Raw genomic sequence first — 14,919 nt, forward strand, 5'->3', positions numbered from 1 at the left:
AAACTAGCATTAGCTAACTCTGGTACAAAACATCTTTTCGTAAGATTAATGTATTTTGTACATTGTCCCTGACAAATAAACTAATTAAATAAATAAAAGCATCCAAAGAGCACCATGTCATGGGAACTTTAAAGGGCAGGGCTCCAGACTGCCACCGACCACTTTTTTGAGATGGTGCAAGTAATTTTTAAAACTACTCGCACTTGTGCGACCTGCAAATTTTATGACTTTTTTTATTTTATGTTGAAAAGGAGGAGAGAGCGAGTCTGCCAGAGTTGGCCAATGTGTGTGAGAGGGAATGTGATTAGTTACTGCGTGGGTAGGTGATGAAATGAAAATATCACCTACATGCAACATCATATACTGAAGACCTTGAAGTTCTTGGCAGAGACACTTTGTCGACTTGAGACGCTGGAGTGAATATTGTGGTCGTTATCACACTTAATAAACTTAACAATAACAGTGATAAAATGTTGTCACACATTCAGGTGTTCAGACAGTTTTCAGGTATATGATGCCATTTTCACACTAAAAGTTTATTTTCATTATTATTAAATAAATGCTTTATAACACACTATAATGTTGTGAGCACATATAAGGACAATTTATGTGTTTATTAATGTAGCATGTTGTTATTATAACTTCTCTGATACATGTTTTATATGATTTCAGCTGTTTTACTGTGTTGTTATTAATTATCTGTTTATACAGCAGCCTCCCCTTGGTCTCCACAGGAGGAGTTATAGTTGTTAATACATTAAGAAACACTAAATCTACATTATAGTTGTTATAAAAAATGTATTATATTATTTATTTTATATTTGTTTTATAAATATTCTCTTCCACAAAAAGTTAAAACACAAAACAAACTGTCTGAAAACTGTGTTTAAATGTCTTTTTCAAGCCTGAGCGACTGCAGGTTAACACCAGCCGGCTGCCGGTCTTTGACCTTTGCCCTCAGCAACTCCTCTGATCTCAAAGAACTCAACCTGAGCTATAACGACCTGGAGGACCAGGGGTTGGAGCTGCTTTCTGATTGGCTAAGGAAACCGCAGTGTAGACTGGAGATACTGAGGTGAGACTTCTCAGACAGTTTTCTGTAATTCCTTCTTCCCTGGATACCTGTCTTGTTAACAATATCATTTATCTAGTTTTTAATTTTAGATAATTTCAGTGTTAGTCAGACTCAGACTGCAGCTGCAGCTCAGCCACTGGGTCAGAGGTCAGGGTCTGGAGCTGTCACTGCAGGTTACCTCCTTAAGTTAAAACTGTTTTTCCCAACAGACTGGCTTGCTGTCAGATTACAGAGAAAGGCTGTGCTGCACTGGCATCCAGTCTGAAGTCAAACCCCTCCCACCTGAGAGTCCTGGATCTGTCAGGAAATAACCTCGGAGACAGTGATGTCAAAAACCTTTCTGAGTTCTTGCCAGAGACACTTTGTCAACTTGAGGCACCGGAGTGAGTATTGTGGTCGTTATCACACTTTGAATATAAGTGATACAATTTGGACACACATTCAGGTGTTCAGATAGTTTTCAGCTATTTGAGGCCAATTTCACACTAAAAGTGTATTTACATTATCATTAAATAAATGGTTTATAACACACTATAATGTAGTTGTGAGCACATATTAGGGCAGGTGTCTCAAACTCATATGAGCTGGGGGCCACGGCTGCCAACTTAATCTGATTGGAGGGCCACGTCAGTGTTCAAGATTAATACAAAAAAAGAATGGATATTTCTGAAAATGCAGTGTTTTTTTATTATTTCAAATACTGTATAACACAAAACTGCAGACAGAAATTGCAAATCTTTTTATCCCTTTTTAGACACCTGTGCTAGCAACCTGAGCTTATAAATAAAATTATGATAAAATAAATAATAATACAAATTATAAAAAACAAACAAAAAAGCATAAAAACAGGTATGTGTGTGTTTCACACCAAATAAAAATATTGTCCTCTCATAACTTATTTTATACCTGGCAAGGAACTGATAAATGAAATACCATAATGCATTACTTCTTGCTAACACCACAAATAACACTCTCAAACACACTAACAAACACATAATCTTTTTAGCCCATTCGTGCGTTATTTCTTGCCAGATACTTGGCAGCGCTTGTGCTCACAAAGCTGAGTCACATTTGCTCTAATGGACGTTGCAGTTGAAACTCTGAGTCCAGCTTCAAGATGGGCATCTGTAAGCCTTGATCTGTACTTGCTTTTGGTAAAGTTCATTGTTGAGAACAATTTCTCACACACATTATGTACTTCCAAAAATGCACAGGACATGACTGAAAACTCTGGACAGCTCTGGGAATGATGGAAGCAGCTCTCTCAGAAACATTCCAATCTTGTCTGCTTTTCCCTGTGCCTCTCTGAATTTAGCTTTTAGTTCACTGTTGCACTGCAAGTCAATAAGTTCATTTTGCAAAACGCTGGGTACACTCTCCACATCAGCTGAGAAGGGGTCTGCAAATAGCTGAACCTTGAAGTCAGCAAAACGTTCATCAAACTCTCGCTGCAGCTTTTCAATAGCAGAGACATAGTCATCACCACTAAAAGCTGTGCCGTGTTCCACCAAAGATCTGCATGCAGCGAAATGACAGAGGTTTGCTGCAGACGGTTGAGTTTTCCACAATCTCAGTTTTGTCGAGAAAGCTTTCACACTCTCATAGGCTGTTGTGATGAGCTGACCAGGGCCCTGCAGCTTTAGGTTCAGGAGGTTTAGTTATTGTGTTATGTCCACAAGGAATGCCAAATCCATTATCCATTTTGGATCATCAAGCTCTGGAATATCCAGCCTGCCATTTTCCATGAATTTCTTCACTTCAGCTCTTATCTTTTTAACAAGTTCCCCCTGCTCAGCCAGCACACCTCAGTAAAGTACAGCACATTACCGTACGATGCCTAAACTTCTTCCAAAAAGGCCCGAAACTGGCGGTGTTGTAGACCTCTGGACCTGATATAGTTAACACATTTCAGGACGACAGACATCACATGTTCAAAATTCAAGCATTTGCCACACAGTTGATGTTGATGTATGATGCAGTGCATCGCAATAGCTGGATCAGCATCTTCTTCCTCTAACTTTCTCTGTACCAGCGCTACCAGTCCATTTTTCTTGCCTGTCATGGACGGTGCTCCATCAGTGGTAATGCCGACCAGTCTGTTCCACGGAACACCAAGCCGCTCAATCGCACCACACAGCTGCTGAAATATGTCTTTTGCTGTGGTGCGGCCATACATTGGACACAAACTCAGCAACTCTTCGGTCACCTCAAACTTGTCATCAACACCCCTGATGAAAATTGCTAGCTGAGCATTGTCCGTTATGTCAGTACTTTCATCAAGCGCAATAGAGTATGCAATAAAACTGCGGGCTCTGTCCTGTAACTGTTCATAGATGTTACCTGACAGTCCATTAATCCGCTCGGCCACAGTGTTTGCTGATAAAGAAACGTTGTTGAATAAGCTCCTCTTTTCGGGACAGAGAATATCAGCAACTCGCAACATACAGTCCTTCACAAACTGCCCTTCGGTGAATGGTTTTCCCGCTTTGGCAATCAATTCACTGACCACATAGCTTGCTTCAACTGCAGCATCAGCGTCCTTACCGGCTTTGTGGAAAAGGTCTTGCTGGGATCTTAGTCCTTTTTGTAGCTGCTCGGCTTGTTGTCTCCTGTCATCATCTCCTTTGTATTTCTCATCGTGCTCGCTGTGTTAGTCGAATAATGACGCCTTAGATTGTATTCCTTAAAAACAGCGAGTTTCTCTTTACATATAAGGCAGATCGCATTTCCACAGAACTCAACAAAAAAATATTGTGACGTCCATCTTTCTTGAAATTGTCTATGCAAGCTATCCACCTTTCTCTTAGGTTTTGAAAGCGACATACTTTCCCTCCTCGTCGTCTTAGTGTCGTGAACTTCGTGTTGTACCACACCTGCGCACTTCCTTTGCAATTATTTTCAAAATAAGTGTTTTTTAATGAAATAGTTTTTTTATTATCTAAAATTAAATCTTTTTTATTATATAAACATTTTGTTATCTTAATTATTGTGGGGATAAAACAAACAAATTTAAAATACCCTCAAGGGCCAAATTACATTATTATTTTGACACCAAGTCGCGGGCCGGGAGTTTGAGACCCCTGTATTAGGGCATTTTTAAGTGTTTATTAATGTAATGTGTTTGTTGTCATTATATCTTCTCCTATGAAACACCTTTCATATATTTACAGCTGTTTAACTGTGTTGTTATTAATGATCTGTTCATACAGCAGCCTCCCCTTGTTCTCCACAGGAGGAGTTAAAGATGTTAACAAATACGTTAAGAAACACTAAATCTGCTCACAGCTACATTATAGTTCTTATAAATCATGTATATTTTTATTTATTTTATAATTCTCTACCACAAAAACTTAGAACACAAAAACTCTGATCTGAAAAATGTTTAAATGTCTCCTTCCAGCCTGAGACACTGCGAGTTAACAGCAGCCGGCTGCCGGTCTTTGACCTTTGCCCTCAGTGACTTTTCTGATCTCAGAGAACTCAACCTGAGCCTCAACAACCTGGAGGACCAGGGGGTGACGCTGCTCTCTGATTGGCTGAGGAAACCCCAGTGTAGACTGGAGATACTGAGGTAAGACTTCTCAGACAGTTTTCTGTAATTATTTCTTCCCTGGACACCTGTTCTGAGAATAATATAATTTATCTAGCTTTTACTTTCAGACCACTTCAGAATTTCCCCCATTGAGCACCTATCTATTTCTATTTTGGAGTATCTGTTGTTCCTGATCAGGCTGTGTGATGCTTTATATTCCTCACAGTGACTGTGTTTACATTCTTTCATTCACTGTGTGATGCAGAGCGACAGTGAGCTACACACACAGATTCATAGAACTGGAGTTACATCCAGTAACTTCTACCATTATTGTCTTTTTACTCAACAGGAGACGACGATAATCACTGCAGTGTTTCCCATACATAGGTTCTACTAGATAAATTCTGAATTAAATCGTTTTTCCAAACAACGGTGTATTTTTCAGCCCACCCAGACCAGGTGCCTCCAGCCCCTCCCCCTCGTGAAGTCTTGCGCCGTGTGCATGAGTCATGACGGCGTCAACGTGAATGTTGCACTTCAGGCTCATAAGCTATCGTTACATTAGTAGTAGCATGCTGCTGGTGGTCTTGCCGTGGGTTAACTGTAGGCTACTAAATAAAAACGTAGAAACTCCGTGGCCACACCGCTGTGAAAGCTCCCCAGATGTCTGTTATCAGAGTCTGGCCGAGATTTAATAAAATTGTTCGGACTTTTTTTTGGAAGTTTTAAACTACAACTCAGAGTTGTTTGAATGACAGAAATCTGCTCAGATGAGATCTTAATGAGTGCAACAGGTCATGTATAGTACAGAACTGCATATTTAGGGTCCCCAAAACACGGATTAATACACTGATATAACAAACAAAATGAATAAGAATTAAGGTTAGATAGCGTCTTCTTATATGATTTAACAGGAGTTAGGAGGGAACAGTGTTGAGATTTATAATAACATAACTATGGATCATAGTAGGCCAATAGTCTATTAGAGTTATTTTATCTGCTGAACCTTTAACATTTGGCAAAAAAACACTTATTTAATTGAAAAAGCACATCATGGCTACACTTTTCTGTCATTTGTTTTAACTTCATCAAGTAATGTGTTGTATTTTAGCAGAATACTGAAAGCAGCAGAAAGGCAGAACTGAGTACATTTTAACATGTTTATTTATAACAAGTAATATCATTATCGTGATATTCAACAATGTTGGGGCATATTGCATATTTTCCTCATATCATGCAGTCCTAATAACTACCCTGAAATTGTGTCAGATGCAGCAAAGTGTCACAATATTTTCATCTATATCATCTTTTAGTATAATTTGTTAAATATGTAAATAGTTATTTCTTTCTTAATTATCTGATAAAGTTATGTAGTCATTGTTTTCACCTTTGTTTGACTAGTTTATAACTGAACCTAGCTATCACGCGCCACGCCATCACATCCTGCGCCCCCCACCACAACAAGTACATTCTCAACCTGTAGGAAACACTACACTGTGTTCACATACATTCATTTTTACAAAGGGACGAAGGTCTGCTGTGTCATCACTTTGTTAATGTTTGTTCCTGTAAAGGAGAAGAAGATTCTTTAAATTCTTCAATGTTGTCTTCACTCTGAATAAACTCCACAGCATCAGAAACACAAGCTGCCAATCACAGTTGCATTATCTTGGTATCTCTGTCAACGCTGTAGCCCAACATGTAGGCACATATCTCAGCAGCTATGGCGTAACTTCAAAGCTTTCAGCCTTATCCACTGAAGGTACGACAGAGAAATCTGGATCTAGCTGCAGGCGAGCTGGTTACAGCAGTCAAGACGTGGAGTAATAAAATCATCTGACGGTCTCCAGATCTCCAAAAGAGAGAAAACGGTTTTATTTTAGCCTACGACCTGATGAGGAAAATTCTGCTGCTGATGACAGAATTAATTTGTCTGTTGAATTGTAACGCTGAGTCACAACTTACACCCAGATTTGTTTACTGTGTGACACATAGCCATGTGATAAAAATTCATACAATCAGCGACCGATTGTATAAAAATGTGTTTTACCTGATTCAACTGTTTTTAGATTTTTGTGAAATAACTTGTCAAAGAAATTTAACTTTAATTTTTTTATGTTTTTATGGCATGGTTGCACTTGTTAATGTGAGATGCACGGCTTGCAGATAGAGTGAAAAATACTTAGTAATGTCTTGGTGTTTCAAGGTTTTTGTTGTTATTATAACTTCTATGAAACATGTTTTATATGATTACAGCTGTTTTACTGTGTTGTTATTCAGTTCAATAACATTTTATTTATAGTATCAAATCATAACAAGAGTTATCTCGAGACACTTTACAGGTAGAGTAGGTCTAGACCACACTCTATAATTTACAAAGCCCCAACAATTACAGTAATTCCCTCAAGAGCAAGCATTAGCAGTAGCTATAGCGACGGTGGCGAGGAGAAACTCCCTTTTAGGAAGAAACCTCGACAGACCCAGACTCTTGGTAGTCGGTGTCTGACGGTGACGGTTATTAATGATCTGTTCATACAGCAGCCTCCCCTTTGTCTACACAGGAGGAGTTATAGATGTTAACACAATAAGAAACACTAAATCTGCTCACAGATACGTTATAGTTATACAATTTTTATTATATTATTTATTTTTATTTATTTCATATTCAGTCTCTTCCACAAACAGTTAGAACACAAAACAATCTCTGATCTGAAAACTGTGTTTAAATGTCTCCTTCCAGCCTGAGATGCTGCAGATTAACAGCAGCCAGCTGCCGGTCTTTGACCTTTGCCCTCAGCGGCTCCTCTGATCTCAGAGAACTCGACCTGAGCTCCAACTACCTGAAGGACCAGGGGGTGGAGCTGCTCTCTGATTGGCTGAGGAAACCCCAGTGTAGACTGGAGATACTGAGGTGAGACTTCTCAGACAGTTTTCTGTAATTCTTTCGTCCCTGGACACCTGTTTTGTGAATAATATAATTTATCTAGTTTTTAATTTCAGATCATTTTAGTGTTAGACTCAGACTGCAAACATGTTTCAATCTGGCGCTTCATCCTAGCACAGTACAGTTAAGTAAAACATTTACTGTTCGATACAACTCAAGTAGCAGCCAATAAGTTATGGTTGTTTAAAGGAACAGTTTGACATTTTGTGGAATATGCTTTTTTTTTTTCTCTCTCAGGGCCTAATTTACTAACACTAGCGCAGTTTGCGCTGCGTCTGTTTATGCGAGTTCGGTAATAGCGCACGCTATGCTTCCACATTTTGCGTAGTATTTATCAACCCTGACACCCATCAGGCAATCAGCGTCTTTCTCCGTCCACTAGACCGTAGATTGCGCTGTAACAAAGCAGTACTGGTGCTATGATATGACTGAGTGCAGACTGCGATATTCCCACTGCTGATGCTATGACTGTTTGAAATGATCCTGATGCCAATATTTGTAATGTAGCGAGGAGTTTAACAACTGCTGGAATGGGATGTGAATGCTGAGTGGGAGATTCAATTTCATCTTTGAGTTCTTCCAGTAACTCTAATATTGCATGGCTGCTTGATCTGTAACGCTAAATGAGATTTGTGTTCAATGACAAAGTGTGATTCTTGTGTTAAAAATATTTTCAGTCCGCCTATGTCCTCGTCTTGCCTCGCTCAAATTACTGTTGCCATTTCACCAGCAGCGCACAAAAGGTACGAGGAAACCTCGACTCGCGGCGGGTTTGTCTACCTGCTTTTAAGAGTGCGGAGAATTTCCCCCGCAGAATAGAGGCGCTCTTACTGACAGTCTTTGTAAATACCACGGGATATATAATTAGGTGCACTTTGCGCTTATCCTCCCACCTTTTTGGGTGGAACTCCCACTTTCCCCACGACCCTCCCACAAACGCATATTGAAAGCGCAACTTGTCTCTTCTCGCTCATGCGGCAGACAATCTGCGACTTTACCCAAGTGCGCCCTGTTTGTAAATAGCCCGCATCGGTTACGTCCATCTTTGTGACCAATTAGCGCCTGGAAACAGGCGCAAACGGCTTGATAAATCTAGCCCTCTGAGTCAGATATTTAGACTGATACCACTCTCATGTCTGTACGCTAAATACAGTGGTGTGAAAAAGTGTTTGCCCCCCTTCCTGATTGTCACACTTAAATGTTTCAGATCATCCAACAAATTTAAGTATTAGTCAAAGTTAACACAAGTAAACACAAAATGTAGTTTTAAAATGAAGGTTGTTATTATTAAAGGGAAATTTCACCGCTGGAAAGCTGAATATATCTTTAAATTGGGTCACTAATGTAGTAGAAATGTGAAAAGAAAATTGAAATTGGTGCCTTCTAGGCCGAGATAAGCCAGAAAATGTGTTTTTGGCTTATATGGATGAAAGACACCAAATCCCAGAATGCACTTGCTTTGCTGCTGTATGAGGCCACTCCCAAGCCACGCCTACCCTTTACAGACAGACAGTGAGACGATCAACTCAGTGTTTTGTTGTCATTTCAACCATATACACGAAAAAATGTTTCACCGTGGCTCAAGTGGTGTTACACATTTAAAACATGCTTTTTTTTGGCCACAGCTGATACATTATCCAAACTTCTTTCAGCGGATTGATTGATAGCTCCAGAGTGAACAGAACTGTGTCCATGGCAACGCTCTGCTATGCATGGCAACGGTGTGTTATCCTTAGCAACGGTCTGTTATCAAGAATTATACCATGGTCTGGGTGAATACTTGATTCTGATTGGCTGCAGGGTGTCCATTAAGAAGTGATGTAGGACCCCTACTAAAGGAGTTCGGTGAAACTGACTGTTTACTGTTCTAAATTAATGCGCTACATTAAATCAATAAGGAAATGTGGATTTATTATTTCCAACTCGTCCTCTGAACACCACAGGATGGCGCTAAAACACACAGGCTGCAAGAAGTAAGTTCTACTGGCCCTCTGGACTGACTTTGTTTCACAGCGAATAACGTTATCTCACATCCCGTTCACTGTTCAGGTCGCTGCTTCAGGCTGCGCCGCTGCAGCCGACAGCAACGTTACACATCGCGGAACAAATTCTTTGTAAAAGTCGTTATATTATTTTGGGGACAATGACATGGCTGGATAGCGAGCTTGTCTTGTTGTTCAACATACTGTCAATTATTTTTACTGATTGCCAACTGTACACAATGTTATTGACTTTGGATCTTGTAGCATAGCGTTAGCTTTCTGGCTCGTAGCTAAACTGAAGGGTTCTATCAGCTGAGCGGACTATATAAATATCTCCGGTTGCTAAGGGAGGCAAGTCGTATCTAAGGTTCTTCCTAATTCCTGGTGGAGAGAACAACGTTTGCATTGCATAAGAACCTGATGGATGGGAATGATTGTTCCAGGTATTAGTCAAACCGTCAGGCGTAACCAGGGAAACGGAGTTATTGTTTGGATAAACTTTAGATTTCGATTGTAAAACTAATTAAAATATGAACTAATGTTTTAAAAATATGTTATTTGGGAAGTGACCATGGTATAAGCGGGTTAATGCCCTTCGAGGTGTCCATTGTCAGGTATTAATGGACTTCGGCTGCGCGTCGGACGGTTCACGCCTCGCCATCGTCCATTAATACCTGACAATGGACACCTCGTCGGGCATTAACCCTTACATAACAGATCGCATTCTACATTAGAATTCAACCAAGCCATGTAATAAAAGAAGGCTAACACATAGCTACTAGCATTAGCTCTTGGTGGGCTGTGGTATAAACATCGAGTATAAACACAGCCGTACATTTGCGTGGGATGTAGCTAGAATTGTCGGCATTTTACAGTCACAAACTCCAGCAGTTAGCAGTTAGTTGGATACAAATCACCCCATTTCTGCAACAGGCAGTCCGGGGTAACACAGCCCACCTCCACTAGTAGTCTTACCCGGTGACCGAGCAGCAGGCTGGATTGTCCACAGCGATATTTCCACAACAACAAAAACACAGCACAGCAGTCTCTGAACTCACGTTGGGAGTTTCGTTGAAGTTGGATGTAGTCCAGTTTGTTTAATGAGCGGACACGTGCAAGCAGAATTGGTGAACAGATGGCTGGCTAGCGTTAGCTTTCCACCGGCACACTCGTTCAACGCTCCCCGCTGATGAGGTCACTTTACCGGCCAGAGGCATTGAGCACCACCGCTGGTCTCCGTGCAGGCAAAGCTTGCGTACTGTGTGGAGTATTGCGTCTGTAATAAAGTGGTCTGCATATTCTCCGATGTGTTCCAATGTATCCCGGTGGTACACGTGTGTGGTAGTTTGAATGCACATAATTGTTGTTCTAAAATTTCCGTCGGGATGAACAGTTTCTGCTCCTGCTGAGAAGCTAAGCGAGGATTCAAGATGGCTGACACTTGTTTTTTCCTCGGCAATCTCCGGAAAAATCCGACAGTCCAACCCCTTTGGGCTATGCGGAAGTGGCTCCTTAAACTGGCTGTAGTCTTTTGCCTCTGGGCAAAAAAGCCCAGACGCAAAAATCGTCATTTTGCGTCATCTGAGGCTTTTTTCCAGACCCACAATACAGAGATCTCCCCTCTCAGGGGGACATGAGGGAGGAAAGCATGGTCATTCAAAAATACTACCAGGTTTCTACTGATACAAAGCTTAATGCTAATCGGTGAAGTTTCCCTTTAAGGGAAAACAAAATCCAAACCTACATGGCCCTGTGTGAAAAAGTGATTGCCCCCTAAACCTATTAACTGTCTGGGCCACCCTTAGCAGCAACAACTGTAATCAAGCGTTTGTAATAACTTGCAAAGAGTCTTTTACAGTGCTGTGGAGGAATTTTGGTCCACTCATCTTTGCAGAATTCTCGTAATTCAGCCACATTTTCTTTCGAGCATGAACTGCCTTTTTAAGGTTGTGCTACAGCATCTCAATAGGCTTCAGTTCAGGACTTTGACTAGGCCACTCCAAAGTCTTCATTTTGTTTTTCTTCAGCCATTCAGAGGTGGACTTGCTGGTGTGTTTTGGATCATTGTTCTGTAGAACCCAAGTTCGCTACAGCTTGAGGTCACGAACAGATGGCCAGACATTCTCCTTCAGGATTTTTTGCAGAATTCATGGTTCCATTTATCACAGCAAGTCTTCCAGGTCCTGAAGCAGCAAAACAGCCCCAGACCATCACACTACCACCACTATATTTTACTGTTGGTTCTTTTTCTGAATTGCAGTGTTACATTTACACCAGATGTAATGGGACACACACCTTCCAGAAAGTTCAACTTTTGTCTCGTCACTCCACAGAGTATTTTCCCAAAAGTCTTGAGGATCATCAAGAGGTTTTCTGGCAAAAATGAGACGAGCCTTAATGTTCTTTTTGCTTAGCAGTGGTTTCTATTTTGGAACTGCAGGCCATTTGCAGGTCTCTTTCTTATGGTGGAGTCACGAACACTTACCTCAGCAAGTGAGGCCTGCAGTTCTTGGATGTTGTTGTGGGGTCTTTTGTGACCTCTTGGATGAGTCATCTCTGGGCTCTTGGGGTAATTTTGGTCAGCCGGCCACTCCTGGGAAGGTTCACCACTTTTCCATGTTTTCGACATTTGTGGATAATGGCTCTCACTGTGGTTCGCTGGAGTCCCAAAGCTTTAGAAATGGTTTTATAACCTTTTCCAGACTGACAAATCTCAATTACTTTCTCATTTGTTCCTGAATTTCTTTGGATCTCGGCATGTCTTTTGACGATCTTTTGGTCTACTTCACTTTGTCAGGCAGGTCCTATTTAAGTGATTTTTTGATTGAGAACAGGTGTGGCAGGAATCAGGCCTGGGTGTGGCTAGAGTGTGATAAACCACAGTTAAGTTATGTTTTAACAGGGGGGACAAACACTTTTTCACACAGGGCCATGTAAGTTTGGATTTTTTTTCCATAATAATAAAAACCTTAATTTATTAACTGCGTTTTGTGTTTACTTGTGTTATCTTTGTCTTATATTTAAATTTGTTTGATGATCTGAAACATTTAAGTGTGACAAACATGCGAAAATATAAGAAATCAGGAAGGGGGCAAAAACGTTTTCACACCACTGTATGAAGCTACAGCCGCTTAGCTTAGCAGAGCATAAAGGCTGGAAACTGCTAGCTGGCTCTGTCCAAAGGGAACAAAATCCACTATCAACTGGTTTGTTTAATCTGTATTGAAACGGAAGTTTAAAATCTACAATTCACCGTTTTATAGGCGGTTATGTGCCAGACGAGCCCACTAAAGCTGTATTTATAGTCAACAGGGTTAATGGTCCCGTCGTTGGCTGTTCTTGGTACCAGTAAGGAGTCTCACTGTTCCATGTTAAACCAGCTGCAGGCGAGATGGTTACAGCAGTCAAGATCTCATGTAATAAATCATCTCCACGGTCTCCAGATCTCCAAAAGAGAGGATAAGGTTTTATTTTAGCCTTCGACCTGATGAGGAAAAAGCTGCTGATGACAGAATTAATTTGTCTGTTACACCCAGATTTTTGATTTATTTTTGGACATTTGAAGACCCTATAAAAGTGTAGCGATAATAAAGACTAGGTATTGATTTTAACCCCTGACAGTGTTTGTATTACTGTGGTATTAAACCACTGTGTTCCTCTCTCAGGTTGTCATACTGCACAGATAGCTGCTGTAAGGCTCTGGCCTCGGCTCTGAAGTCGAACCCTTCACACCTCAGAGAACTGACGCTGGAGCACAGTGATCCAGGAGAATCAGGTCTGAAGCTGTTGTCTGATTTACAGGAGGACAAAAGATACAAACTGCAGACACTGGCAGTGTCTTAGGGATAGACTGAAAGAGATTAGAAGTAAAAGACAACAATGGATAATTTTCCTTCTTCTGTCTGGACCAAATGATCTGAACTACAGGTGTGAAAGTGACCTTAAATTCATCACGACTCTTCTCTCTTTAAGGACTCGAGGCTCAAAACTCCTCAATCAGGAGTCAGAAGGTATCTGAGCACCAGCTACCAGCCGTTTTTTTTTTTTCCTATGACAGTAGGTAACCCTAGCTCCAAAAGTTCCTAAAAGTCATTAGATGATGTCATACGCTCAATTGTACATTGGTGACATCATTGCTTATCATTTGTATAAAGCTGAGTGGTTGTGTCGGCTGCTGAAGAGGAGAGGGAGAGAGATACTCGGTGCTGTTGGCAGAAGAGCCGAGGACTTTGACTACTCAGCTGGGATTTAAGCAGTACGTTCAGGAATTAACTACAATAAAATATATCTCGCTTTTACCCTAATGGTCTGAAGACGTTACAGTAATTGCTAGTCGCTAGTTAGACATAAAGTCGCTAAATCTAGAGAGAAAGTCGCCAAGTTGTCAACAATCTACGTCTCCTGTGGTTTTTCAGAAGCCAGTTTTTTAATGACCTGTCGGTTTTTCTGATTTATTTGCTTGATATGTTTATGCTTCTGTAAAGCACTTTGCATTGCCTTTGTCTCTGAATTAACTTTTATAAATAAATTCCTTTGCCTTGAATGCAAAAAAACAGTCTAACACATTCAGTGGGATTTCATGAGAAGGCAAATAAATAGCACGCTACTTTTAGGGACATTTAGCTTCATGTCTACTCTTTTTAAGCTTTGTGGACGTCGTTTAACGCCTCTTTTCACACCTGAAAGTCCGGACCAAGGTTCATGTTTTTGCATTTGTGCCGGTTTGGTTTCACGCTGCAGTTATGCAAGCGCACTAAAGAACTCTACGTGACAAAACTATGTCCTGTGGTCATCACATATGTGAGCTGCGTCTCCCGACAGTTGTAACTGATTGGTTTGTAGACGGGCTTCCCCGTCCTCTCCTATCCTCTCTCTGGTTTTGAGTTTTTCCAGCTGACTGCTGCAGAACAGAGAATTGTCCTTTCCTTCCATAATGTGTGTCGTATTAAATTGCTGTAAAATGGTGCTGCGGCTCCTTTAAGAGAGCTCTGTGTGTGTGTGTGTGTGTGTGTGTGTGTGTGTGTGTGTGTGTGTGTGTGTGTGTGTGTGTGTGTGTGTGTGTGTGTGTGTGTGTGTTTTTGTGTGTGTGTGTGTGTGTGTGTGTGGAAAGTGGGCAGAAGAGAGATAGAGAAAGAGGAAGCAGATGTGTTGTAGCTGCGACTGGAGCAAAGTTGGTGGAATAAGTTTAAGTTTTGTAGGCTACACAGTGTGTGCGTTGTCGGAGATAAAGCCCAGACTGAAAGCCAAGTTCATTCATTTGCTCACCAGAAACGTGATTTTAACCCCAACGTTATTCATTTTATAACGTGGGCCCTGGAGGTAACTAGTCTCCCCTGGTTATATGACCACGGTCGGAAACGAAGCAATCAGGAAACGTTAACACATT

General features: G+C 40.9%; 1 protein-coding gene across 1 annotated transcript in view; it reads left to right on the plus strand.

Annotated features, from left to right (window-relative positions):
- The window catches only part of LOC120563657, an 82,785-nt gene extending 68,856 nt beyond the window's left edge, over nucleotides 1-13,929 (plus strand). Inside the window, exons 18-22 of the mRNA XM_039807998.1 lie at nucleotides 905-1,075; nucleotides 1,285-1,458; nucleotides 4,476-4,646; nucleotides 7,348-7,518; nucleotides 13,199-13,929. Of these exons, the coding sequence (XP_039663932.1) occupies nucleotides 905-1,075; nucleotides 1,285-1,458; nucleotides 4,476-4,646; nucleotides 7,348-7,518; nucleotides 13,199-13,376 (865 nt within the window). The 3' untranslated portion in view covers nucleotides 13,377-13,929. The remainder of the gene's footprint in view (nucleotides 1-904; nucleotides 1,076-1,284; nucleotides 1,459-4,475; nucleotides 4,647-7,347; nucleotides 7,519-13,198) is intronic.
- The last annotated feature ends 990 nt before the right edge of the window (nucleotides 13,930-14,919 follow it).

This window comes from Perca fluviatilis, chromosome 1 (genome assembly GCF_010015445.1).
Source record: "Perca fluviatilis chromosome 1, GENO_Pfluv_1.0, whole genome shotgun sequence".
Lineage (NCBI taxonomy): Eukaryota > Metazoa > Chordata > Actinopteri > Perciformes > Percidae > Perca > Perca fluviatilis.